The sequence below is a fragment of the Pristiophorus japonicus genome, chromosome 8, assembly GCF_044704955.1.
Source record: "Pristiophorus japonicus isolate sPriJap1 chromosome 8, sPriJap1.hap1, whole genome shotgun sequence".
NCBI lineage: Eukaryota > Metazoa > Chordata > Chondrichthyes > Pristiophoridae > Pristiophorus > Pristiophorus japonicus.
Window position 1 is genome coordinate 115,253,710 of NC_091984.1, and position 25,884 is coordinate 115,279,593.

Sequence of the window (25,884 nt, forward strand, 5' to 3'; positions counted from 1 at the left end):
AATTAAAGTAAATATGGTCCCTTAGAGGATAAGACTGGTGAATTAATAATGGGAAACAAGAAAATGGCAGAGACTTCGAACAAATATTTTGTATCGTCTTTATGGTAGAAGATACTAAAAGCATTCAAGAATAGTAGAAAATCAGAGGAAGAGAGAGGGAAGAAATTAAAACAATCACTAGAGAAAAAGTACTTGGCAAACTAATGGGACTAAAGGTGGACAAGTCCCCTGGACCTGATGGCCTGCATCCTAGGGTCTTAGGGCCCAAGTTTCGAGCCGCACCTAGAACGGCGCTGTCCCGACCTGGAAGCCCGTTTTTCGCGCCACAAAGTGCGCCTAAAAAAAACTTCCAGATTCTCCAGCTCCCTGTAGGCCCTCGGCGCAGCGCAGCACGAGCAGTAGGGGGCGGAGGCCAGGTCCCTGCGCTGAAAACAGTGCCGGGACCTCTGCACATGCGCACTACAGTGGGCGCGCATGTGCAGTACCTCCAGGCGCCCAAAACTGTGTGGGAGGGGCCGAAGCACGCAGCCCCTAGCCCTGGCCGAATGGCCTCACTGGGGCTGCGTGAATAAGGCTCCTCCCACGGCCAGCTCCTGCTTCCTCCCGATCCGACTCGCTTCCCGCCCCCGGACCCGACACCGACCTGACTCCTGCTCCCTGCCCCCGACCGGACCCGATTCCCGCTTCCCCCCACCTCCGGACCGGACCCGACTCATGCTTCCCCCCCCGCCCCCGGACTGGATCCGACCCGAGTTCCCTCCCCCCGGCCTGACCTCCCTCCCACCACACCTCCAAACCCGCGCTCCCCCCGACCCGACCCAACGCCACCTGCTCTGGTGCTCCCTCCCCCTTCTCCTTTCCCCCCCCCCCCATCTCCTCCTCCTCCTCCTCCTCCTCCTCCCCCCTCCCTCCCCCTTCTCCCCCCTCCCCTCGCTGTCAGAAACACAGACAGAGAATGAGAGACACACACAGAAAGACAGAGAGATAGAGACACTGAGAGACACACTGGGGGGGGGGAGGGGGGGCATCCCAGCACGCTGTTGGAGGGCTCCCGGTGCTGCAGTCGGTAAGTAGAAAAAGTTTTATTTATTGATTTTTTTAAAATTATTTCTTATTAATTTTTTTTGATTGATTTATTGGTTGATTTATTGATGTATTTATCATTTATCATTGATGATGGCTCTTTATTTGTAAAACTGAAGTGTTTAATGTTTGTAAACTTCCCTTTAAACCCCCCCCCCTCCCCCCCCATTCCCTACGCCTGATTTGTAACCTACGCCTGATTTTCTAAAGTGTAGACAAGGTTTTTTCGAGTGTACAAAAATCTTCACTTACTCCATTCTAAGTTAGGTTGGAGTAAGTTTTCACTGCCAAAACTTTGAAAACAGGCGTAAGTGGCCGGACACGCCCCCTTTTGAAAAGAAAATTCTGTTCCAAAGTGAAACTGTTCTAACTGACTAGAACTGGAGCAAACTAAATGGCGAGAATTCCGATTTCTAAGATACTCCGTTCTACACCAGTTGCTCCTAAAAATCAGGAGCAAATCATGTTGAAACTTGGGTCCTTAAAGTGGCTGCAGAGATAGTGGATGCATTGGTTGTAATCAACCAAAATTCCCTGGATTCTGGAAAGGTCCCAGTGGATTGGAAAAACGCAAATGTAATGCCCCTAATCAAGAAAGGAGGGAGACAGAAAGCAGAAAACTATAGGCCATCTGTCATTGGGAAAATGCTAGAATCCATGATTAATTAGGAAGTACAGGCACAACGTCCGAAATCCGGAATCCTCGGGACTGAGTCTGTTCCAGTTTTTGTTTTTTGCTGGATTTCAGACAAGAAAATCAATAGTCTGAAATCCGGAATCCTCGACTGAATCCGTGCCAGGTTTTGAGCGGCGAGGTCTAAAATCCAACAAAAGCCGAAATCCGCCACTTGATTTTCTTGTCTGAAATCCGGAATCCTTGACCGAATCCATGCCGGATTTTGGGTTTTGCCTAAAAAATTTCCAACTTTCGGACAATAATTCTGGATTTCGGACGATTCCATCAGCTAGGCACAAAATGTCCGAGTTCCCGATTCGGGACGTTGCACCTGTAAGTAGCAGGACATTTAGAAAATCATAATAAATCCATGTTGACTCTGCTTGATTGTATGAAAGGTATGTCGTGTTTGACAAATTTATTTAGAGTTCTTTGAGGATGTAATGAGCAGGATGGATAAAGCGGAACCTGTAGATGTAGTGTATTTGGATTTCCAAAAGGCTTTCAATAAGGTGCTACATAAAAGGTTACTACACAAGGTAAAGGCTCCATGGTGTTGGGGGTAATATATTAGCATGGATAGAGGACTGGCTAATTAACAGAAAATCAAGATAAATGGGTCAGGTTGGCAAACTGTAACTAGTGGGGTGCTACAGGGATTAGTGCTGGGGCCTCAACTATTTATAATCTATATTAATGACTTGGATGAAGGGACCGAGTATTGTAGCCAAATTTGCTGACAATACAAAGATAGGTGGGAAAGCAAGTTGTGAGGACAGAGTCTGCAAAGGTGAAGTGAATGTGCGAAAATTTGGCAGACGGAGTATAATGTGGCAAAATGTGAGGTTATCCACTTTGGTAGGAAGAATAGAAAAGCAAAATATTATTTAAATGGAGAGAGACTGCAGAATTCTGCAGTAGAGAGGAATCTGGGTGTCCTCGTACGTGAAACACAAAGTTAGCATGTCGGTACAGCAAGTAATTTGGAAGGCAAATGGAATGTTAGCTTTTATTGCAAGGGGGATGGAGTATAAATGTAGGGTAGCCTTGCTACAACTGTACAGGGCATCGGTGAGACCACGCCTAGAGAAGTGAATTCAGTTTTGGTCTTATTTAAGGAGGGATATAGTTGCATTGGAAGCAGTTCAGAGAAGGTTCACATGGTTGATTCCTGGCTTGAAGGGGTTGTCTTATGAAGAAAGGTTGAGCAGGTTGGGCCTGTATTCATTGAAGTTTAGAATAATGAGAGGTGATCTTATTGAAATATAAAAGATTCTGAGGGGGCTTGACAGGGTAGATGCTGAGAGGATGTTACCCCTCATGGAGGAATCTAGAACTAGGGGGCATAGTTTCAGAATAAGGGGTTACCCAATTAGGACGGAGATGAGGAGGAATTTCTCCTCTCCGAGGGTCGTGAATCTTTGGAATTCTCTAGCCCAAAGAGGTGTGGAGGCTGAATCCTTGAATATATTCAAAGCTAAGATAGACAGATTCTTGAACTACAGGGGAGTCAGGAGTTATGGGGAACATGGAAGCAAAGTGTTGCGGCCAAGATCAGATCAGCCATGATCTTACTGAATGGCGGAGCAGGCTCGAGGAGCCGCAGAGCCATTCCTGCTTAATTCTTATGTTCTTAAATTTTGTGATGAAAGGAGGGCCAAAGGCTAGGCATTTGATATTGAGGAAGTGTAATTTTGAGTTTTGGGGACAGTATTTTCCAGCGACGGACACAAAGGGAGTTTGTAAAAAGCATGTAGGTAGTGGGGTATACAAAGACGTGGTTGCTGATGGCCTTGAGTGTGATAGAGAGCATGGGAGCAGCGAGACCACAGGAGATTGCAAGGTTGAGGGGTGTGTCTATGAGTATGAGGTAGGAGAGTTTATATGCAGGGAGAGGTTTAAGGATAGGGGGCAGTGAATTCAGAGATTGCAAGGGAAACTGAGAGGAAGACTGAAATCATCGAAGAGCTTATCTTCGTTTTTAAAAAAAATTACAAAGAGAACTGATGCCGCAAAGTTTTTAAAAAAATTAAAAATAGCTAATTGTCCATTTTAATCAAAAGCATTGAAGTAAATTTAAATTTGATCTTCCTCATTCACACATGTCCTGAATAATGCCACACTATGCAACAAAAAAATGGAGCACGCAGTACTCTAGGTGTGGTCTCACCAACGCCCTATACAGTTGTAGCAAATTATAAACATTTAACAAAACACCTGTAAGCAGCTAAAACTTACTCCAAACTAACTTCGAATGGAGAGTAGATTTTTGTACGCTCAGAAAAACCTTGCCTACACTTTAGAAATCAGGCGTAGGGAACAACAGATTGGTGGGGGGGGGGGGGGAAGTTTACAAGCATTAAACAGTCACTTTTACAAATAAAGAGCCTTCAATAATAAATGATAAATAAATCAATAAATCAACCAATAAAATCAATCCAAATAAAAATAAAAAATAAATAAAAAATGAAGTTTCTATTCACCTACTGCAGCACTGGGAGCCCTCCAACAGCGTGTTGGGACGGGGCCTCCCCCAGGAGATTCCAGTCAGGTGGGCCCTGCCGCCGACCAGTACTTCGGGCGGGCCCCGCCACCTACCAAGACTTCGGGCGGGCCCTGCCGCCAACCAGCACTTCGGGCGGGCCCTGCTGCCGCCAATGCCACTTCGTGCGGGACCCGCACCGAGGAGATGCCGGGCTGCCACCGAGGACTTCGGGCGGGGTCTGCCCCCAGCGAGATGCCGGGCGGGCGGGCCCCGCCGCCATCGAGGTAAGGGCTATCAAGCCACTCGGCCTGGGATAGGGGCGACATCCTTCGGCCAGGGATAGGGTTGTCGCCTGGAGACAGGACGCGCTGCCGGCACTGTTTTTGGCGCAAGGCTGTAGCTCCGCCCCCAGTAGCTCCTGCTGGGAACAGGCCTACAGATATCGGAGAATCGCGAGGTAAGCATTCAGCGCAATTTAGCATCTATTCACACTGAATTAGGAACAGTTATAGAAACATAGAAAATAGGTGCAGGAGTAGGCCATTCGGCCCTTCTAGCCTGCACCGCCATTCAATGAGTTCATGGCTGAACATTCAACTTCAGTACCCCATTCCTGCTTTCTCGCCATACCCCTTGATGAACTATGGGACCACGTTTGAAAGGAGTTAGATTGAAACTAACTAAACTCAATTCACACATAAATTTTGCAAGTCAGCAGAGAAAGGAAGCTTTCATCTCGTCAAGACTGGCCTGAAATCACTACTTTTCTTTTGACCAATATTGGGTCATTTTTTCCCTCCTGGTATCGAGAGTCTCCGTATATACAGAGTCTTCCTGTGCGTACCTCACATCGTCAGATTTGTTCGATAGTCTCAAAAGTCTCCTCGTAACAATTAAATGTCTTTTTTTTTTACAGCTCATCTATTTTTATATTTCCACTTCCTACATTGCTCGAGCACCTCAAAATAACTTAAAAAGATCACAAAGGAAGAAAAATAAACAAAAGCAAAGGAATAAGAAAAAGAAAAACATCTAATAAAAATATTAAATAGGAGACTCAAAAGTGAGAAAAAAATGGAAAAGATACACAAGAGTACGAAAAAGACAAAAATAAATCAAAAATATGAAAACACTAAGTATCAGAAAAGAAAAATAAGGCATAAACTTCCTTTGAAATAAATACTGATTATATAGAATCAAGGTCAGAAGTAAATTCTTACTGATGATATGGCCATTTCTTATGAAAATCTGATCATTCCTCTAGCTAAAGGAAGCAAAAACACTTGAATCATAAAATAAAGCACTTGGTCATCTCGCTGTACATGGTGAGTTGTGCCTTGTGCTCTGGCCAAGTGCAAAATACATGAATTCCAGAGGACAGCCGTCAACATCAATAAATGCACCAGCCCACACAGCAGACTTTCTGCGTGGTGATAGAAATGAGGCCACCTCATCTATGTTCAGTACAAATACAAAATAAAAAGGCAAGTTTGACATGTCATTCTCATGCCATCATCAACCGAAGTTGAAATTCAAAGATGCTGGCATCCCCGATTTACCCCAGAAAATGAAGCAGTCCATGCCCACATGCAGCAAGACCTGGACAACATTCAGGCTTGGCTGATAAGTAGCAAGGAATATTCGCACCACACAAGTGCCAGGCAATGACCATCTCCAACAAGCAAGAGTCTAACCACCTCCCCATGATATTTAGCGGCATCACCATTGACGAATCCCCCACCATCAACATCCTGGGGGTCACCAATGACCAGAAACCTAACTGGACCAGCCACATAGATACTGCGGCAACAAGAGTGTGTCACAGGCTGTGTATTCTGCAGCGAGTATATCACCTTCTGACTCACCAAAGCCTTTCCACCATCTACAAGGCACAAATCAGGAGCATGATGAAATACTCTCCACTTGCCTGGATGAGTGCAGCTCCATCAACACTCAAGATGCTCGACACCATCCAGGACAAAGCATCCAACTTGATCGGCACCCCATCCACCACATTACATATTCACTCCCTCCACCAGCGACGTACCGTGACTGCAATGTGTACCATCTATACGATGCACTGCAGCAATTCGCCACGGTTTCTTCGAGAGCACCTCCCAAACCCGCGACCTCTACCAACTAGAAGAACAAGGACAGCAGACGCAAGGGAACTCCATCACTTGCAAGCTCCCCTCCAAGTTACGTACCATCCGGACTTGGAAATATATTGCCGTACCTTCTTCATTGCTGGGTCAAAATCCTGGAACTCCCTCCTTAACAGGACCACATGGACTGCAACGGTTCAAGGCGGCGGCTCATCACCATCTTCTCATCCGCAATTAGGGATGGGTAATAAATGCTGGCCTTGCCAGAGATGCCCACGTCGCAGTTTAAAAAAAATGTTTCAAAAGCTCACTAGCACGAACCTTTGTATCTGAGCCATCGATTAAAGTTGCAGCAGATTGTCTCTGCTGAGAATATAGAACATTCATTGGTTTATATTTGAGAACAATACATCTGTTGAAAATACCACAAAGTCATTGGGTTTCTAGTATACTCCACAACAGATTTGATTAAAGTCGGAGTGTGGGATAAGGATCATGTTATCATGTGAATCGGCTTTAATGCATCTCTCTATGGGTCAGTGAGAAAAATGTAATGTTATAAAGTTACTTTTTTCTAAATCTCTCTCTATGTGCAAAGAAGACCCTTGTAAGCTTTCACTGTTCTTATATACTCCATCTGAACTAATTTCTATTGATCATTCCAATAAATCTCATGTTTGCAATCTTCTGTTTGACCTAGTCACATTTTTCCTCTTAACTGCAAAAAATTATTTCTTCTCTGAAATCGTTTCACACTGAACACCCACCCCATGACTTCATACAATCATAGCACAAACGTTCATGACAATTAAAAACGGGATTCAGAAGAAGAAACAGGAATCCAGCATCAATCATCAGTTCCAGAAAAATTCACAGAAAACAACCCTTAAGCTTTTGGCACTAAAGATATATTATGCTTTCATATATATGTTGCTTAATGGCAACTCTTTCAGCACAATGTGATGGAAACAGCTGAAAAAGATATACCACAGGAAGTACATCAATTACTTCGATATTTATTTGAAGATATACTGAAGGAAATGCCTACATACCCAAGTAACAAAGTGATTTCCAGCAACACTTCTGAGAGTGCTACAGGTAGACATGTATAGTTTATTTTAACCTCCAGGAGACTTTCGACTAGGTTCCGCACATGAAGCTTCCAATTAAGCTGTAAACCGTGGGAATCTAGAAAAGACAATCGGACTGGATAGTAAAAGTTGGTGAAAGGATAGAAAATGAAGAGTACAAGTAAAAGGTGAAGCATCAAACTGAGGGAAAACAGGATTGGAGTCCTGCCGTGTCTGGACCTGTTCCTCATTTGCTAAATAGCAGATACTTAAAACAAAATGCTAGATGATCAGATTTGCAGACATCACTAAAATAAGGGCAGTAGTAAAGATTGCCGAAGAATTTCCAAAAGGATGGCAAGCTCATTCCTTGAGTAGTCCAACATCCAACTGCAGTTTGAATTCTCTAAAGTTTGCATCTCTCTAAGTAGCCTGAGGATTGGTTTAGATATCATTACCCTTTGCATCGAGGGTTTTGATGCCAGAATTAAATGGAAAGACAGATAGCAAATAAAATTTAATACAGACAAGTGTAAACCATTGGCTACTGGGTGAAATAGTATGCAATACAAGCTCAAGAAAAATAAAATGGAATAGAACAAGGAGACTGAGAAAGAGACCTGGGAGATTTAGTGGAGTCATCACTATCAATATTGAGACAATGGCCTGGATTTTGCGGTCAGCGGCGAAAGAATGGCGCTCACATTCACCTCGAAAACAGCTGCACACAGAGTTTTTGCGGATTCTAGAGCGCAGTCTTTCTTTTTTTCCAGCATCAGTTTGAATTCAGCGCTCTCTACAGGGGACCTGTGAACAGGGCCAGCAGCAGGGAGGCTGATCAACCAATCAGATTTAAGAATCCTCACAGATGGCAAAGCAGGAAGAAAAACTGGAAATATAAATTACATTAGATCATTGTACAGAAAGCGAAATAAAGATTGGGACATACACATGGGATTATGGGAGAAACTTAAATAGAAAATGACAAAAATAATTTTTTTTACTTTTTAAAATCTGCAACATTAATTTTCTTCTGAACGAATGAGACTCCACATTTCTAAAATTAATTTTTCAGGGCCAGAGAGGTTGTTCAGCAGTAATTATGATTTACGGCTCAGTTACTCCTGAATGAACAAGGCTTACTTTTTTCCCCCCAGTCAGTATTTAGTGGGTAATTAGCTTAATTTTATGCCTCAACAGTGATTTCTGTGCAGATTCCATCAGCAAAGACTGTAATAGTGCAACCTGTGGAGTAGCAGGGTATCTCTGACAGCAACTTCCAGATTTCCACATTTAACTACTCATGTGCGAACTCCAGAAGTTGCTGTCAGTGCTTGTTATTATCAGTACAGAAAAATGCAGACCATTGTGGCAAGAAGATTAAAAAAAAATTAAGATATAGCCAAAATAGTGGATTATAAGTATACAGAAGCTATGCTAAAGCAGTATGATACACTAGTTCCTTGAGATAATGTGTACACCTCTGGTCACCATATTACAAAGGAGCACGTGAATTTGTTCCATTATTTTTGATTATTCAACGTCACCTCTTGCACTGGTTGGAACCTTTTAAACACCTTGGTGAGGGCTCTTGTGTTCCTTGTCAACCATTGGATCATTTGCTCTGGTCTTATAAACTCTCGACTTGACAGTTTTATGCAGAACAATTGCTGGGGGCTTTCCATTCCGTTTGCTCAGGTATATGCACACACACGGTATTCTCCTGGCAGCAGTGGTTTTACATAACAAGATCCTTCTACTTACTTTTGTTGTAGCTCAGCTGTTCTGAAACTCCTTTAAAGATTTTTTTTTTTGCTTGAGCAATCTTCTGAAGTTGGAAGTGCTGTTTTCAAGCAACTGCCCTAAAACAATTGTTCTGCCGATATTACATCTCTAGAGGTGTAACAATAATCAAGAAGGGCCAGATGTGCATCCAGACATTTTGCTTCCTTCAAGTTTTTTCTTTTGAAATTTGAACCGCTTTCTCATTCGATTGTGGGTACGTTGGTAAGGAGATTGTATGTTTGAATCTATTCACTAAATTTTCTGAACTTCGACTTGCAAATGGAGATCCATTATCTGAAACAACCTGTTTTTTTTTTTAGAAACCATGCTGACTGGCCAGATTAATTCATGTTTCTCCAAATGCCTTGTAATTATAGACCCGAGTAGTTTACCGACGACTGAAGTAAAACTTATTGTTTAGCATTTCCTGGCTTAACCCAGTCTCAATTTTTGAAGAGAGGTTTCACATTTGTCACTCTTTTCCTCTGACACTATTTTCTTTCCCACAGAATGTTGGAAAATTATTAAACCAAACCCCCCTGTCCCCCCACCCTCTATTGCTTCAACAGCACCCTCACGATTCTCGTATCAAGGCTCTGATTTTTCTACAATATCTCATTCCATTTAAATATATATAACCTTTTCTTTACTATCGAGCACAATATCGAACTGCCTTTTAATAATACTTGGGGTTATAATAGGGTATATGGTAACTAATTATTACCAATGAGATGATAACGTGAGGTTTAAAATTGAAGATAACTACAAAAAAATTAAAGGCGAGGCGAGAAAAGAAATGTCTTCACACAAAGGAAAATTACAATCAGGATTCTTCTGCTGTAAATGGTTGAAGCAGAGCTCATAAGTATTTTAAAAAGGGAATTGAGAGTTTGAATAACTTCTTTAATATCATTTCTCTGACTAATAGCCTCCACTAATTGTTCTACAGCCATCTCTGGAGATTCTACAATCTCAATAGCCATCTCTTCAGTGAAAACCAATGTAAAGTACTTATTTAGTGTCAGTCATTTTCTCGCTCTCCACTACAAGCCTGCCTCCTTCATCTTTTAGCTCTCCTATCCTAACTTGAAGATCCACTTACTGCTAGTGTGCCCATAGAAATGTGCACGGTCACCTGAGGAAGAGTGTGTTCGAGGATCAGGCCCTCAAATCTGGCACCAAGCTTAAGGTCTACAGGGCTGTCGACAATACCCGCCCTCTTCAGAGACGTGGGCCATATACAGCAGACACCTCAAATCGCTGGAGAAATACCACCAACGATGTCTCCGCAAGATCCTGTAAATCCCCTGGGAGAACAGACACACCAACGTCAGTGTTCTCGATCTGACCAACATCCCCAGCATCGAAGCACTGACCACACTCAACCAGCTCCATTGAGCGGGCCACATTGTCCGTATGCCCGACACAAGACTCCCAAAATTTGCGCTCTACTCGGAGCTCCTACATGGCAAGTGAGCCCCAGGTGGGCAGCGGAAATGTTTCAAGGACTCCCTCAAAGCCTCCTTGATAAAGTGCAACATCCCCACCGACACCTGGGAATCCCTGGCCAAAGACCGCCCTAAATGGAGGAAGAGCACTTAATTTGGACCCTTTCCATATCATGCATAAAAATTACACATTGCTGTACTACTTGGCAATTTTTCTTCCATTTAATATTGGCATTATGCCTTTTTAACTTACTCATTTTTTTTCCAGTCATGTACCATTGTCCTGAACTCTTCCCCCACCCCCACCCCATTTCTGTTCTTACACCAAGTCTAGGTATATTGTGGTCACCATTTACACATGTTCCCTATCTGCTCCAGAACCAGGTCAAGTAGTGCTTCTTTACTTTTTGGAGTACCAACAAATTGGCTGAAGAATCAACTACCCCCTTTTTAACCACAAACATTTTCTCTATCCCCATCTATTTTTGGATCATCAAAATCTCCTACAATTATAACTGTATTGTTAATACACGGCTCTCTAATTTTCCTGTAAACTTCAGCCTCAGTTGCTGCAATAATTACATCAATGCAGTTAGGATGTGTAAATGTTTTACAAATAAAATACATTAATTTCGATAATTAAGTCACAATTTCTTTGAGATCCAAACTGTAAAAGGTCAACTAGGCTATGATAAGACACATTCAAGGAGCAACAACAGTAAATCTGGTATCACTGGGTGAAGTATGGATGTACTATTAAATAGTGTTGTTAAACATACTTTCTTATACAGATTATACAACAGAAAAAAAATTACAGCAATATTCTGCTGTACTCTTATACTGTTGGTTTAATACTTTATGTTAGTATGTTGCGCAGCACCCTCTAAAAAGGAGACGACTAATAGAAGTGCATAGAAGTCTAGGTTTTGGACTTCAACAATTACATTCCTCATCTATTACATCTTAACTTAATATTTGATTCAAATTTATTTTCCTGCCTCCAGAACTATCTTTTGAATTCAATTGTATAAGATCTGATAATCCTTTGTCCCAAGAAACATAAATTTTGCTATACTTACATGTGTTTTCCAATGGATGCGAGTCCATAGTATAAAATTACTGGGGCTAAAATTCAGGTCAGAGGCTTCCTGTGGACAAACACCTCCGACCCAAAATTATTTTGCGAAAGTACTTGATGGTCCCAGAGGCACCCTTGATTGCAGTCGGAAGCCTTCATACGATGCGTAGCGTACGGGGAGAGGACTTACCTGTACGTGCGGAAAAAGCTGGAGTCACGTGGGTCTGGACCACCAATCACTCTGCAGTATTGTCATTGATAATAATGGGAACTCCGTTTTTACGAGTTCCCATTATCATCAATAATAACCCCCTAAAACAAGAAACATAACATAATAAATAAATAAAACACCTCACATATTTAAAATTAATTGAAATTAAAGTTAATTAAATGTTTGAGAAAATATATTTTTTTTTTGACTTTTTTTTAAATTGTATTTTAATACGGTTTAAAATAAACTTACCTTAATGGACAGAGTTTTTAAACATAAAAATGTGTTTTTAAATTTAATTTTTATATGTTTTAAAACTCTTACGCTGGTAAACGTAGGCTATGCGCTGCTTTCACCAGGCGTAAGAGTTTGAAGGATATTCGCTGGGCATGAGTTGGGCAAATAGTCCAATCTCTGCCGCACGAATGTCCTTCTCCCAGGGTTGTGGAGGAATCTGTCAAGACAAATCTTGACAGATCGCAAAGGCCGATTTTTGGCACATGCACATGCACTTCGTACGGACCCGGTGAGGCTGTAATTTTAGCCCCACTATTCTCCATATCAAAAGGTCAAAAAAGAGAATGTTGCATATTTTAGTGTCATTTTAGAACATTTGGAAGACAGGCGAGTTTGGAGAGGGAGGGGGAAGAATCACCCCGATTAGCGCAAATACACTTTTAATTTAAAAAAAGAATTCTCAGCTTGTTAAATGTTGAAACATAGTGCAAGGCCTCATGATTTACTGATTCGAGAGAGTCAGAATTTATACTGGTTTTCAAAAAATAGTTTTGAATTGCATTTCAAGCCATATTGACATAGCTCAAATAGCACGTTTAAAGAGCAGAAATTGAGAAGCTGCAGCATATTTTGCATTTTTACCATTTAATGAAACATCTGATATAAACAGGACATCAATCTTAACTACCTCTCATAACTGATACTAGGACATTGGTTTCATTCATCAATGCCATATAAATTAATTTTGCAGGTTATTTGCATTCCGAACAGCAGCATGAGCCAGTTACACAATTACATTTATTGATACATACTTAGTTGCTGACCTCAAACTGTCACATGGAGATTGTTTGTTGCTCTAATAACTGACTCATTAGTACTGCTATAATTTATAAAATGTTGCTTTGTTACTGATTCTACAGCCACTTTCCTGCCCGCCAAGCATGGATTTACTGATTGCTGTTCATGCTTAAATAAATATGTAGACTTCACATCCAAAATACATAAAACAATTAGTACCAATTGGCTGGTTATGAAGGTTGCACTCACAAGTAGTGTCAATATCTCAGTGTTCTTCATTATATGCTGTTAATTTCTCATGTATAAATGTACATATTGCCAAATTTAACTATTTCTATAAATGTGTGTCACAGATCGCTGTGATGACATCCAAGTGACTACCGTAATATCAAGGAAGTGTTATTTCTCAATTAAGAAATCAATTAAAAAATTATCATTTTTGAGCCAACTTATTGGGCAATATTAATCGCATGACCATTTCAAATGTTACCATTGCTTTCTACCAATCTTATTGGTTAATAGCAATTGTGACTGTTCGGAGTCGTCACTTTCTGATTGACAGGACTCTGGATGAATGTTGACAAAGGTAGGCCACATCGAGATTTGGTAAGTTTCAGTTTATATCGTAATTACAGGTGGTTCCTTTCTAGCAATGGCCACACTCTTGTTCTCTCTACCCCGGCTGCTCAGCTGCTTCCCCCCCCCCCCACAATCCCATCTCCGTCCCGTTCACAGAAAAGTAGACTTCCCACACACATTTGGTCTCTGCACCCCAACTCAGCATTGGGGTTTTGCCGAGTCCACAGTGATGCACTGTGCGACAGTGGCCTCACTGTTTTTTTCCCGTTCACCTTTTCTGTTGTTACTCTACCTGCCAAGACGGCGCCCCACTGCCCTACCTCTCCCTCCAACCTACCCGTCGCCCTAGTGACTGAGCTTTTCACACCACTGCAGCCAGCATCCGTCACACTTTCCCAATGAAGCCTCAATTTGTGGTGCTGCCTGACTGAAAGCGAGCTGACCAGCCGGAGAAGATAGCTGATGCTGAACAACTAGATGATGGATGTTGGGGGATCAAAAGTTTAGAAAGGTTACTTTTGCAGAAAGCCAGATTTGGTCCCAGTTAGCCATGTATATTTTTCCAACAAACAATTAACTTTCATATCACCCAGTGACAATTTTTAAAAGAAAGGAAAAGCCCAATGTACTAACCAAAGAATTACATTTTCAATAGGATGTGGTAAAAATAAATTCATAGAGGGACCTAGACATGGGCAAACAAAATTATTGTTTGCGAAATAGGTATTGACTGCAGCCCCAGCATTCTATTCCTTCCCACTACATACACCAATTACCACTTCCTGCCAATCCTGACACCCCAATCTACGATCAACCCTCATTCATTTCTAGCCTAGACCCTAATCCATTCTCTCACCTCCATATGCTGCAGCAGTTCTCAGGTAGAAGTTTTTTTTACTATAAACTATTTTTTCTTGAAACTGTTGTGGGGGGGGAAATCACTATATCTTAATTAATACAAATGTAAAATAGACCTTAACCTACGTACTTCACAATATGGTCATTCATCTCATGCCAAATGTCAGATTACTCACTGTAGGCATGGTCTTTCTCTACTTTGAAAAAAGTTCAACATCCCCATACAAGCAGGGTATGCCATCATCAACCAGGAGCAAATGAAGAATTATCTATTAGTGCTCTCATTTAATTAATTTGAGCCTATGTGCTACCATTTTGGTCAGATTATCTGCATCCACCATGTTTCATACAAGATCTCATTTGGAACATAACCGTAATTTCTTGAGCAGAGAAGGCAGCAAAGACCCAGTAACAAACACCCAATGCAACACACAACAGTTACCTTAATGGCTCCAAGCAGCAACAGGTCAGCCAGGATGAAGGAGCAAGACCATTGCAGGTAGAGTTTGTGCTTCTTTTCAAGAATGATAATAAATCTATGGTATATAATCTAATTATTTTCCTCAGAAAATTAGGATTATTTCAAAGTAACAAAGAAATGGTCACCAGGACTCCAAGAACCTGAATGTACAAGCCACCTTGGGCACTGCAGACCAAATAACCATTTCCTTGAGCTGAGAGACCAAGTCAACAATGCTTTGTGAAAGCACAATTCAAGTAGTTCTAAGTAGTTGCCTTGAAAGAATTTTGCCCATCGAGGCCCAAGTTGTTGTGGCAGCATGAGCAAAATAAGCACCGACTTTCTCTGCCATAGATTAACCCAAACATAGCACTGTATTATCCAATGTTTTTAATCTTTATTTGGTGGTAGAACTATAGAAGGCCACTCACTCAATGTTGGAGCAATCCAAAACTAATCCCACTGCTCTGCTCCTTCCCTATAGCTTTGTAACTTCTTTTGCCTCAAATACTATCGCTCTTCCCTTAAAAGATGCGTTGGCGTCTGCTTCAACTACTCCCCATGAGAAAGCATTTCATGCTTGAACTACAAGTGTCAGCCAAAAGGCAGCACCCTTGCCTGAGTCAGAAGGTTTGGGTTCAAGTCCCACTCCAGAGACTTGAGCACAAAAACCTAGGCTGACACTCCAGTGCAGTACTGAGGGAATGTTGCACTTTTGGAGGTGCCTTCTTTCAGATGAGACATTAAACTGAGGCCCCATCTGCTTTCTCAGATGGCCATAAACGATCCTATAGCACTATTTTGAAGAAGAACATGGGAGTTATCCCCGGTGTCCTAGCCAATATTTAACTCTCAATCAACATCACTAAAACGGATTATCTGGTTTATCACATTGCTGCCCGTTTCCTACATTACATCAGTAAGTACACTTCAAAAAGTACCTAATTGGCTGTAAAGCGCGTTTGGACATCCAGTGGTCGTGAAATGCGCTATATAAATGCAAGTTTTTTCTTTTTCTTTCGGTCTGTCTCAAGAACTTCCTGCTAACCGCTCACCCCACTCGCTTACACTGGGAATTTCTGCAAGGTTTCTCCTGCTCTGTCACTGCAACGTAGGTGGAAATGTTAGCTCAACGACAACAACTTGTATTTATAGAATGCCTTTAATGTAGTAAAACGTCCCAAGGCCCTTCACAGGAGCATTTATAAGACACAAAATGTGACACTGAGCCACATAAGGAGAAATTAGGGCAGATGATCGAAAGCTTGGCCAAAGAGATAGGTTTTATGGAACGTCTCAAAGGAGGAGAGAGGTGTGGAGGTTTAGGGAGGGAATTCCAGAGCTTAGGCAGCTGAAGGTACAGTCACCAATGGTTAAGCGATTATAATCAACAATGCTCAAAAGGCCAGAATTAGAGGTGGGGGAGGGGAAGTGGGTGCTGAAGGAGATTACAGAGATAGGGATGGGTGAGGGATTTGAAAACAAGTATGAGAATTCAAAATTGAGGCATTCCTTAACCGGGAGCCAATGTAGGTCAGCGACATGGGTGAACGGGACTTGGTGTGAATTAGGAAACAGGCAGTCGCGTTTTGGATGACCTCAAGTTTACATAGGATAGAAAGTGGGAGGCAAGCCAGAAGTGCATTGGAATATTCAAGTCTAGAAGTGACAAAGGCATGGATGAGGGTTTCAGCAGATGAGCTGAGGTAAGGACAGAGGTGGAGACAGGTGTTGTTACGAAGGTGGAAATATGTGGTCTTAGTTATGCCGCAGGTATATGGTCGTAAGCTCATTTCAAGATCAAATATGACAGCAAGATTGCGAACAGTCTGGATCAGCCTCAGTCGGTTATCAGGGAGGGGGATAGAGTCGGTGCCTAGGGAACGGCGTTTGTGGCAAGGACCGAAGACAATTTCTTCAGTCCTCCCAATATTTTATTGGAGAAAATTTCTGCTCATCCAGTACTAGATGTCAAACAAGCAGAATGACAATTTAGAGACATAAGAACCTGGCCCCTCGAGCCTTCTCCGCCATTTAATCAGATCATAGCTGATCTAATCTGAGAGAATTCCAGAGTTTAGGCTCTACTTCTCTCCCCATAACCCTTTATTCCCTTATCACTCAAAAATCTGTCTATCTCCGCTTTAAATATATTCAATGACCCAGCCTCCACAGCTCTCTGGGGCAGAGAATTCCATAGATTTACAACCCTCAGAAGAAATTCCTCCTCATCTCACTTTTAAATGGACGTCCCCTTATTCTGAGACTATGTCCCCTAGTTTTACTTTCCCCTATCAGTGGAAATATCCTCTCTGCATCCACCTTGTCGAGCCCCCTCATTATCTTATATGTTTCGATCAGATCACCTCTCATTCTTCTGAACTCCAATTACCATAGGCCCAACTTACTCAACCCATCATCATAAGTCAATCCCCTCATCTCCGGAATCAACCTACCGAACCGTCTCTGAACAGCCTCCAAAGCAAGTATATCCCTCCTTAAATACGGAGACCAAAACTGTACACAGTACTCCAGATGCAGCCTCACCAATACCCTACAGTTGTAGAAGGACTTCTTTGCTTTTATACTCCATTCTCTTTGCAATAAAGGCCAACATTCCATTTGCCTTCCTGATCACTTGTTGTACCTGCATACTAACTATTTGTGTTTCATATACAAAGACCCCTAGGTCCCTCTGTAATGCAGCACTTTGCAATTTTTCTCCATTTAAATTATAATTTGCTTTTCTATTTTTTCTGCCAAAGTAGATAACCTCACATTTTCCCACATTATACTCCATCTGCCAAATTTTTGCCCACTCACTTAGCCTATCTATATCACTTTGCAGATTTTGTGTGTCCTCCTCACAATTTGCTTTCTCACGCATCTTTGTATCATCAGCAAACTTGGCTAATTACACTTGGTCCCTTCATCCAAGTCATTAATGTAGATTGTAAATAGTTGAAGCCCAAGCCCCGATCCCAAGGCACCCCACTAGTTACTGTTTGCCAACCGGAAAATGACCCATTTATCCCAACTCTCTGTTTTCTGTTCGTTAGCCAATCCTCTATCCATGCTAATATATTACCCCCAACCCCGTGAGCTTTTATCTTGTGTAGTAACCTTTTATGTGGCACCTTATCAAATGACTTCTGGAAATCCAAATACATCACATCCACTGGTCCCTCTTATCCACCCTGCTCAATGCATCCTCAAAGAACTCCAGCAAATTTGTCAAACATGATTTCCCTTTCATAAAACCATGCTGATTCTGCTTGATGGAAATATGCTTTTCCAAATGACCCGCTACTGCTTCCTTAATAATGGACTCCAGCATTTTCCTAATGACAGATGTTAGGCTAACTGGTCTATAGTTTCCTGCTCTTTGTCTGCTTTTGTTTTTTAAAAATAGGGGCGTTACACTTGCGGTTTTCCAATCTGCAGTGGAGGGGTTGAGAGAAGTAGTGCTGAGGTAGAACTGGATGTCATAAGAACATAAGAAATAGAAGCGGGAGTAGGCCATACGGCCCCTCGAGCCTGCTCCGCCATTTAATATGATCATGGCTGATCCGATCATGGACTCGGGTCCACTACCCTGCCCGCTCTCCATAACCCCTTACCCACTTATCGTTTAAGAAACTGTCTATTTCTGTCTCAAATTTATTCAATGTCCCAGCTTCCACAGCTCTTCGAGGCAGTTAATTCCATAGATTTACAACCTTCCGAAAGAAGAGATGCCTCAGTTTTAAATGGGCGGCCCCTTATTCTAAGATCATGCCCTCTAGTTCGAGTCTCCCCTATCAGTGGAAACATCCTCCCTGCATCCACCCCATCAACCCCCCTCATAATCTTATAAGTTTCGATAAGATCACCTCTCATTATTCTGAATTCCAATGAGTAGAGGCCCAACCTACTCAACCTTTCCTCATAAGTCAACCCCCTCGTCTCCAGAATCAACCTTGTGAACCTTCTCTGAACTGCCTCCAAAGCAAGTCTATCCCTTCATAAATATGGAAACGAAAGCTGCACGCAGTATTCCAGGTGTGGTCTCACCAATACCCTGTACAATTTTGGCAAGACTTCCCTGCTTTTATATTCCATCCCCTTTGCAATAAAGGCCAAGATTCCATTGGCCTTCCTGATCACTTGCTGTACCTGCATACTAACCTTTTGTATTTCATGCACAAGTACCCCCAGGTCCTGCTGCACTGCAGCACTTAGCAATCTTTCTCCATTTAAATAATAACTTGCTCTTTGATTTTTTTTCTGCCAAAGTGCATGACTTCACGTTATACCCCATCTCCCAAATTCCGGTCTGTCCTTTTGCAGATTTTGTGTGTCCTCCTCACACATTGCTTTTCCTCCCATCTCAGTATCGTCAGCAAACTTGGCTACATTACACTCGGTCCCTTCCTCCAAGTCGTTAATATAGATTGTAAATAGTTGGGGTCCCAGCACTGATCCCTGCGGCACCCCACTGGTTACTGATTGCCAATCCGAGAATGAACCATTTATCCCTACTCTCTGTTTTCTGTTCGTTAGTCAATCCTGTATCCATGCTAATATATTACCCCCAACCCCATGAACTTTTATCTTGTGCAGTAACCTTTTATGTGGCACCTTGTCAAATGCCTTCTGGAAGTCCAAATATACCAAATCCACTGGTTCCCCTTTATCCATCCTGTTCGTTGCATCCTCAAAGAATTTGTCAATATACATGTGGAAACTGACGCTGTGTTTTCGGATGATGTCGCCAAGGGACAGAACATAGATGAGAAATAGGCGGGGGCCAAGGATAGATCTTTGGGGGACAACAGAGGTAATGATGCGGGAACAGAAGTGCAGGTGATTCTCTGGCTATGATTAGATAGATAAGAATGGAACCAGGTGAGTGCAGTCCCACCAGACTGGATGACCATGGAGAGGCGTTGGAGGAGGATGGAGTGGTCAATGGTGTCAAAAGCTACAGACAGGTCGAGAAGGAATAGTTTACCTTTGTCACAGTGACAAAGGATGTTATTTGTGACTTTGATGAGAGCCGTTTCAATATTATTGCAGGGGTGAAAACCTGATTGAAAGGATTCAAACATGGGGAATCCTGGAAGATGGGCACGAATTTGGGAAACAACATGTTCAAGGATTTTGGAGAGGAAAGGGAGGTCGGTTTTGGGGCGGTAATTTGCAAGGATAGTGGGGTCAAGGGTTGGTTTGCTGAGGAGAGGAGTGATGATGACAGATTTGAAGGAGAGGGGAACAAACCTTAGGAGCGAGAACCGTTAACAATGTCAGATAACATGGGAACCAGAAAAGGAAGTCGGGTGGTCAGCCGTTTAGTGAGAATAGGGTCGAGGGAGCAGGAAGTGGGTCTCAATTAACCACCAGGAATTATAAAATAGGTTAAGATTTTACTTGGAAGACTTTGACTGATACCAAAAATGCATTCAAAATTTTGAGATTCACCATCAAATCGGAAGAGTTGGCATGTCTGGAAAAGGGATGCATAGCCAGCAAAAAAAAAATTATAAACAGGGCATTCCCAAATGCTGCATACAACATCATTTTAAACTTAAATCTCCAACCCATTCCAATTTTGAACACATTACTCAATTTGAATCCTTCTACTATTTGGCATCACTTCCATTACCAAAACACTACTCATTTATTACTGTTCAATCAAATCCTTAAATAGGCTACCAGAAAATACAATTTTAGAATCTGAATAATATTCAGATAGTTTTCCATTACTTTGAATGAATAGCCACACAACAGGACCTCTGATAGCTCAGTGTTGTGTGCTACCCAAGTTTCAATAAATATATGACCGTTTATCTGATTAAAATTAACAGTAATGTGAAACACTTTCAATCCTGAATAATTCAGATTATCTATTAAAACCTGAATTTAGGCAGTAACATTGCTTCTAACATACTTGTAATGATTACAGAAAGAACATCTTGCATTCTGTGAAGTTATAGAATTCCTATTACCCCATCAGCATTCTAGATCTTCTTTAATTTTGCACTGATCCTCTTTCACTATATTTAGTACTACCTGACTTACAAGTCGACTGTAAAGATCTATCGTCTCCAAATTGCATACATTACACACTACATGTACCATTATTTTCTAATGCTCACTTATATTCTCATTCTCAGTCTATTTGAACAATCCTACTTCATGCTTCAATTATAGTCCATACTAGAAATGCAAACAAGCTGCTTTCCACAATTCATTTGATTTGAAATTTGATGACTGCTGTACTTAACATTTGAGAACTGCATCTGCTATTTTGTACTCAATTTTTATAGCACACTGAGAAATACAAACAAAAATATTCTAAGATTTCCCACCCCCACATAATTTCATTTTAAAACAATCTGCATGAATATTTACAAAAAACATTTGCATTTACAGGATACAAAATGTGTGTATGTTCTGCAAAATTGAGTGGATATTGAGCAACTGAGGGTTGCAGCTAATGGCCTGGAAATCCCGGCCTCCCTGGGTCCGTACGGAGCCAGGAAGGCATTGCAAAAGTCGGTTTTCAGCGCACAATGCGCATGCGCTGAAAACTGTTTTTTCCGATCTGACAAGCTGGAGCCATATCTCAGGAGCGAGGACATTTGCAAGGGCAAGATTACGGTATTAACTCACATCATGCCCAGCAAATGTCCTCAAAACTCTTGCGCCTGATAAAAGCATACAAAAACATAATAAAATAAAATTTAAAAAAAACTTATTTTGTTGTTTATAAACCCTGCCCACTACGGTAAGTTTATGTTAAATCATAATTAAAAAAATATTTTTTTTCAAATCGGAATTTTTTTTTTCTAAGACATTTATTAATTAAAATTAATTGAAATTAAAGTTATGAGGTGTTTTTTTATTCTTTATTATGGTGTTTGTTTTTTTCTCTCATTAATAGCAATAAGAACTCGTAGATATGGAGTTCTCATTGTTATTAATGATAAAGCTGTGGAATACTGTACCTGATTGGTTGAGAAGTCACACGTGACTGCATCTTCAGAGTGGGAACCTGGAGGACGGGAGCGCGCTTTGCACCGCGGGAATAGTAGGCCTCCTCAACGGAATCCCATGCTCCTCCGGAACCACCAGGTAAATTCGTAAAAATTCTCCAGTCAGAGGCGTTCGTCAGAAAGAAACGTCCGACCAGAATTTCAGGGCAAATACCACACAGACCTTCTGATGCAAAGTGTTTTGGGGAATTAACAAATTATTTTTTGTTGTTGATTTTTTTCCCTCTATTATTGGTTTCTCTCCTCCTCAACTAAAGGCATCAATTCTTACCAGAAGCATGGGTTTCAGCAGCCTTCTGACACCTTGGCCAACGGGCCATTCTTCCCACAGGAATTTGTGCAGGCTACCCAACTGTGATGGACATTACAGCTGAACCTGTACTCACCCAATGCTCACAATCCTCAAAGAATAGAAATTAGGGTCAGGAACACATTGTATTCTCCTTCAAGGGGTGCTAGGGTCAATTATCACTTCAGTTGAAATGAGCTAATACAGCATATGAATTAGAAACAAATCTGGGACCTTACATTCTTTATAGAACTGCCCATACCAACTAAGTTATCGACGGAGCTGTATTTTAGGGTATTTAAGTATCCATGTTAGATAAATTTGGAAAGTATTTGGTAAACTTACAAAAATAAGCCATAATTTTAGGAACATTCTATATGGCAGAGATAACACTGGGCTCCTTTTCTCTAATATCAACCACTTCTTTGAACCCCTTTTCCCATGTTCCTCCCCTCACTTCTTACAAGTGTAAGGAGCTCAAATATTCCTTCATTGCCAAGGTAGAAACCATCTATTCAGCTGCTTCCTCCTCCTTCCCTACTAAGCCAAACCTTCCCCAATCCCACTCTTACTCTAACCCTAAAGCCCCATCGCTCTAGTTTCTCCCAAATTCCCATTTGCCTTCCTCAAGCTCATTTTATCCATCATACATAGCACCTGTGCCCTATGCCCTATGCCCACTCCTGACTATCCAGCTTTCCTTCTTGACCCATGCTAGCTGATATAGTAAATGATTCGCTCTCAACAATTAAGTTTAATGTTTAAAATACAAGTTGACACATCTTTAAGAACCATTTTAAAATTAACATCTTTACTGAAATGAAAATGCTCCAGCAATCCCAATTGTTCCATCATTTTATTTGAGTTGTAACAAAGTAGTCCTTTTCACTTTGTTTTTTTTGTCTTCTAGTCAGAAGTTTAGAAAAAAATTTCAAGGTTGAAAATACATAATCACTTGTCTCATTTCCCCCAAAAAATACAACCAAAAGGGTAATAATGTACCATTAAGTAAAGTTAATTTATTATGGAAATCTGATGAAGATCAATTTTCTTCTTGACACATTTGGCTTTTCCAAGTGTTTCTAATTCCTTTCTTTTTTCTGGAGCTTCATCTTTGAATTTGATCCCTCAACTACATGCTCAAAGTGGTTTAGAAACTTATTTGGGATATGCTGTCATTGTTCATTATGGCAAGGACATCAGGTTTTTTCTGCTTAGAGATTACTTTAAGGAAAAAAACTTCAAAATGTTACATTAGTTCTGGACTGAAATTGAAAATTGCAATTGACCCCTTTCCTAATTTAAGTATATTCCTAAATAATTCTATACAATATTATAAATTGGCATTTAAAGCAAATCTATCAGAAAATTTTAGCACAGTATAACATAACTCAGATATTAGTAATTGTGTGTAGTAATTAAGCTTCTGCCATAAATTATTTATTCTGATAATTTGTGCCTTATTTTTAAAAAATGACTTAGTTTACAAACGTGCATATAGCATCAATATCTTGTAGCAGAAAACATTTGAGTTCTGTAAACGTGTCACAATGACAAGCAGGTCTTTTACTTGACCCACATCTTTCACACCAGATGTACTCCCATAAGGCACTCAATCATCAGTAACCATATGTCATGCTGTTTCTCTTAAAGCACAAGACCACATTTAAATTGTTTCTACTTTCTCCACAGGAAGCCTACTGCAATATGTACGGAGATATAACCCGAACATATTTTTCACATTTGCACAATTGAACTTTTTTCTTTAAAAATAAGAAATTAGCTCACAAATAGACTCAACAGATTTGAAGGAATGCTATTACGGACACTGAAGTGATGAACATAAAGCAGGTAGCCACATGGGTTATATCAAAAAGAAAATGATTATGTTTGGTACATTTATTGGATCACGTTAAGGGAGCAGTGCATTGTCTGGGAGTAACACGCTGGGTAATCCACAAGCACCAAGTTTAGCTTTTTTCTCTATTTAATTCCACTTCTTCATAGGAATGGCATCTAGTTATCTCCAGTGTGAAATTCTGTACAGTCAATGCCCCATATTATACATTCTCCAGTTTGCTTACTGGCATGCCATAGCCTAGTAACACAGGCCATAGCTTTACAACCACAGTTTGGAGTTCAGGGCTCTAAATACAGGTACTTCAATTCCCAGTTGAAGAGCTGGTCGCACCTCATTTCAACTCTACCTTTTCCTTTCTAATCACAGAATGACTCTACCACTGGCCAGGAAGTCTGCAACCCAAAGTTCTTATCTTAATGCCAGAGAGGCAATGGTCTTATTCATTTTGGCCAAGAGAAAAACAGCATAAATGTATAGAAAATGCTTTTTCTGATTGCAGAGTTAAACCAGGAAAAGTTATGCAAACTAGTATAGAAGTTGTAGTTTCCAAAAACCAATGGATCTGTCAGTTTTCACAGGTTAGAGTTTACAGGACTTATGAATATTTTTCACGGTTTATCAATTTTAGCGTAGTACGTCGGCGGTGGAGGATGTTTGTTATTTATACTCTGATACCACAAATTCCACTCTATCAGAAATTATTTCAAACCAGCATGAAGTACTTTCTAAGACATACAATTTATTCTACTACTTACTTTAAGTCTTGCAAGAGATCTTTTGCATTCAGCATGGTAATTAAAGAAGTGGTAGCTGCTGGAATAATAATGATAGGAGTTCGAGAGCCTGGAAGGAAGAGACAGTCCTTTGAAGTTTTCTATTACCCAAAAAGTTCTGGGGCTAAAAACAACAGTTTCTTATTTAGATCACAATAAATGCCATCATTAACTCAGTCCTGATTTATGCAGTTTACAAATGCAAACACCTCTACCAATTATTTATAATATTTTAATGCCAGAGTACTGAGATTGTTTTGGTAACGATATTGTTTCGTCTAATCTTACTATACTATTTCTTGGCTGCAGAGCTATATACTTTTCCCGAATACAAATGCTGAATCGTGGTTCTTACCCTTCTTTTGATTTGGTGGTGGTCTTGCCTGCGAAACTGTTTGTGGAGAAAAAAAATATGCATTAAAAATAGGACATCTTGTTACAATATGCGGCTAAATGCAGTAATACACAAAGAACTCCAACATGCATCATATTCGACCCAATCATGGTTTTACCTCTGCAACGAGACCTGGGTGTCATGGTACATCAGTCACTGAAGGTTGGCATGCAGGTACAGCTGGCGGTTAAGAAAGCAAATGGCATGTTGGCCTTCATAGCGAGGGGATTTGAGTACAGGGGCAGGGAGGTGTTACTACAGTTGTACAGGGCCTTGGTGAGGCCACACCTGGAGTATTGTGTACAGTTTTGGTCTTCTAACTTGAGGAAGAACATCCTTGCTATTGAGGGAGTGCAGCGAAGGTTCACCAGACTGATTCCCGGGATGGCGGGACTGACCTATCAAGAAAGACTGGATCAACTGGGCTTGTATTCACTGGAGTTCAGAAGAATGAGAGGGGACCTCATAGAAACGTTTAAAATTCTGACGGGTTTAGACAGGTTAGATGCAGGAAGAATGTTCCCAATGTTGGGGAAGTCCAGAACCAGGGGTTACAGTCTAAGGATAAGGGGTAAGCTATTTAGAACCGAGATGAGGAGAAACTTCTTCACCCAGAGAGTGGTGAACCTGTGGAATTCTCTACCACAGAAAGTTGTT

The 25,884-nt window shown here is 41.1% G+C and overlaps 1 protein-coding gene across 1 annotated transcript in view; it reads right to left on the bottom strand.

Moving 5' to 3' along the window:
* The window catches only part of cdc73 (cell division cycle 73, Paf1/RNA polymerase II complex component, homolog (S. cerevisiae)), a 472,921-nt gene that overhangs the window by 143,086 nt on the left and 303,951 nt on the right, over nucleotides 1-25,884 (bottom strand). Inside the window, exons 12-13 of the mRNA XM_070887326.1 lie at nucleotides 25,189-25,224; nucleotides 24,816-24,903 (exon numbers count right to left, since the gene is read on the bottom strand). Of these exons, the coding sequence (XP_070743427.1) occupies nucleotides 24,816-24,903; nucleotides 25,189-25,224 (124 nt within the window). The remainder of the gene's footprint in view (nucleotides 1-24,815; nucleotides 24,904-25,188; nucleotides 25,225-25,884) is intronic.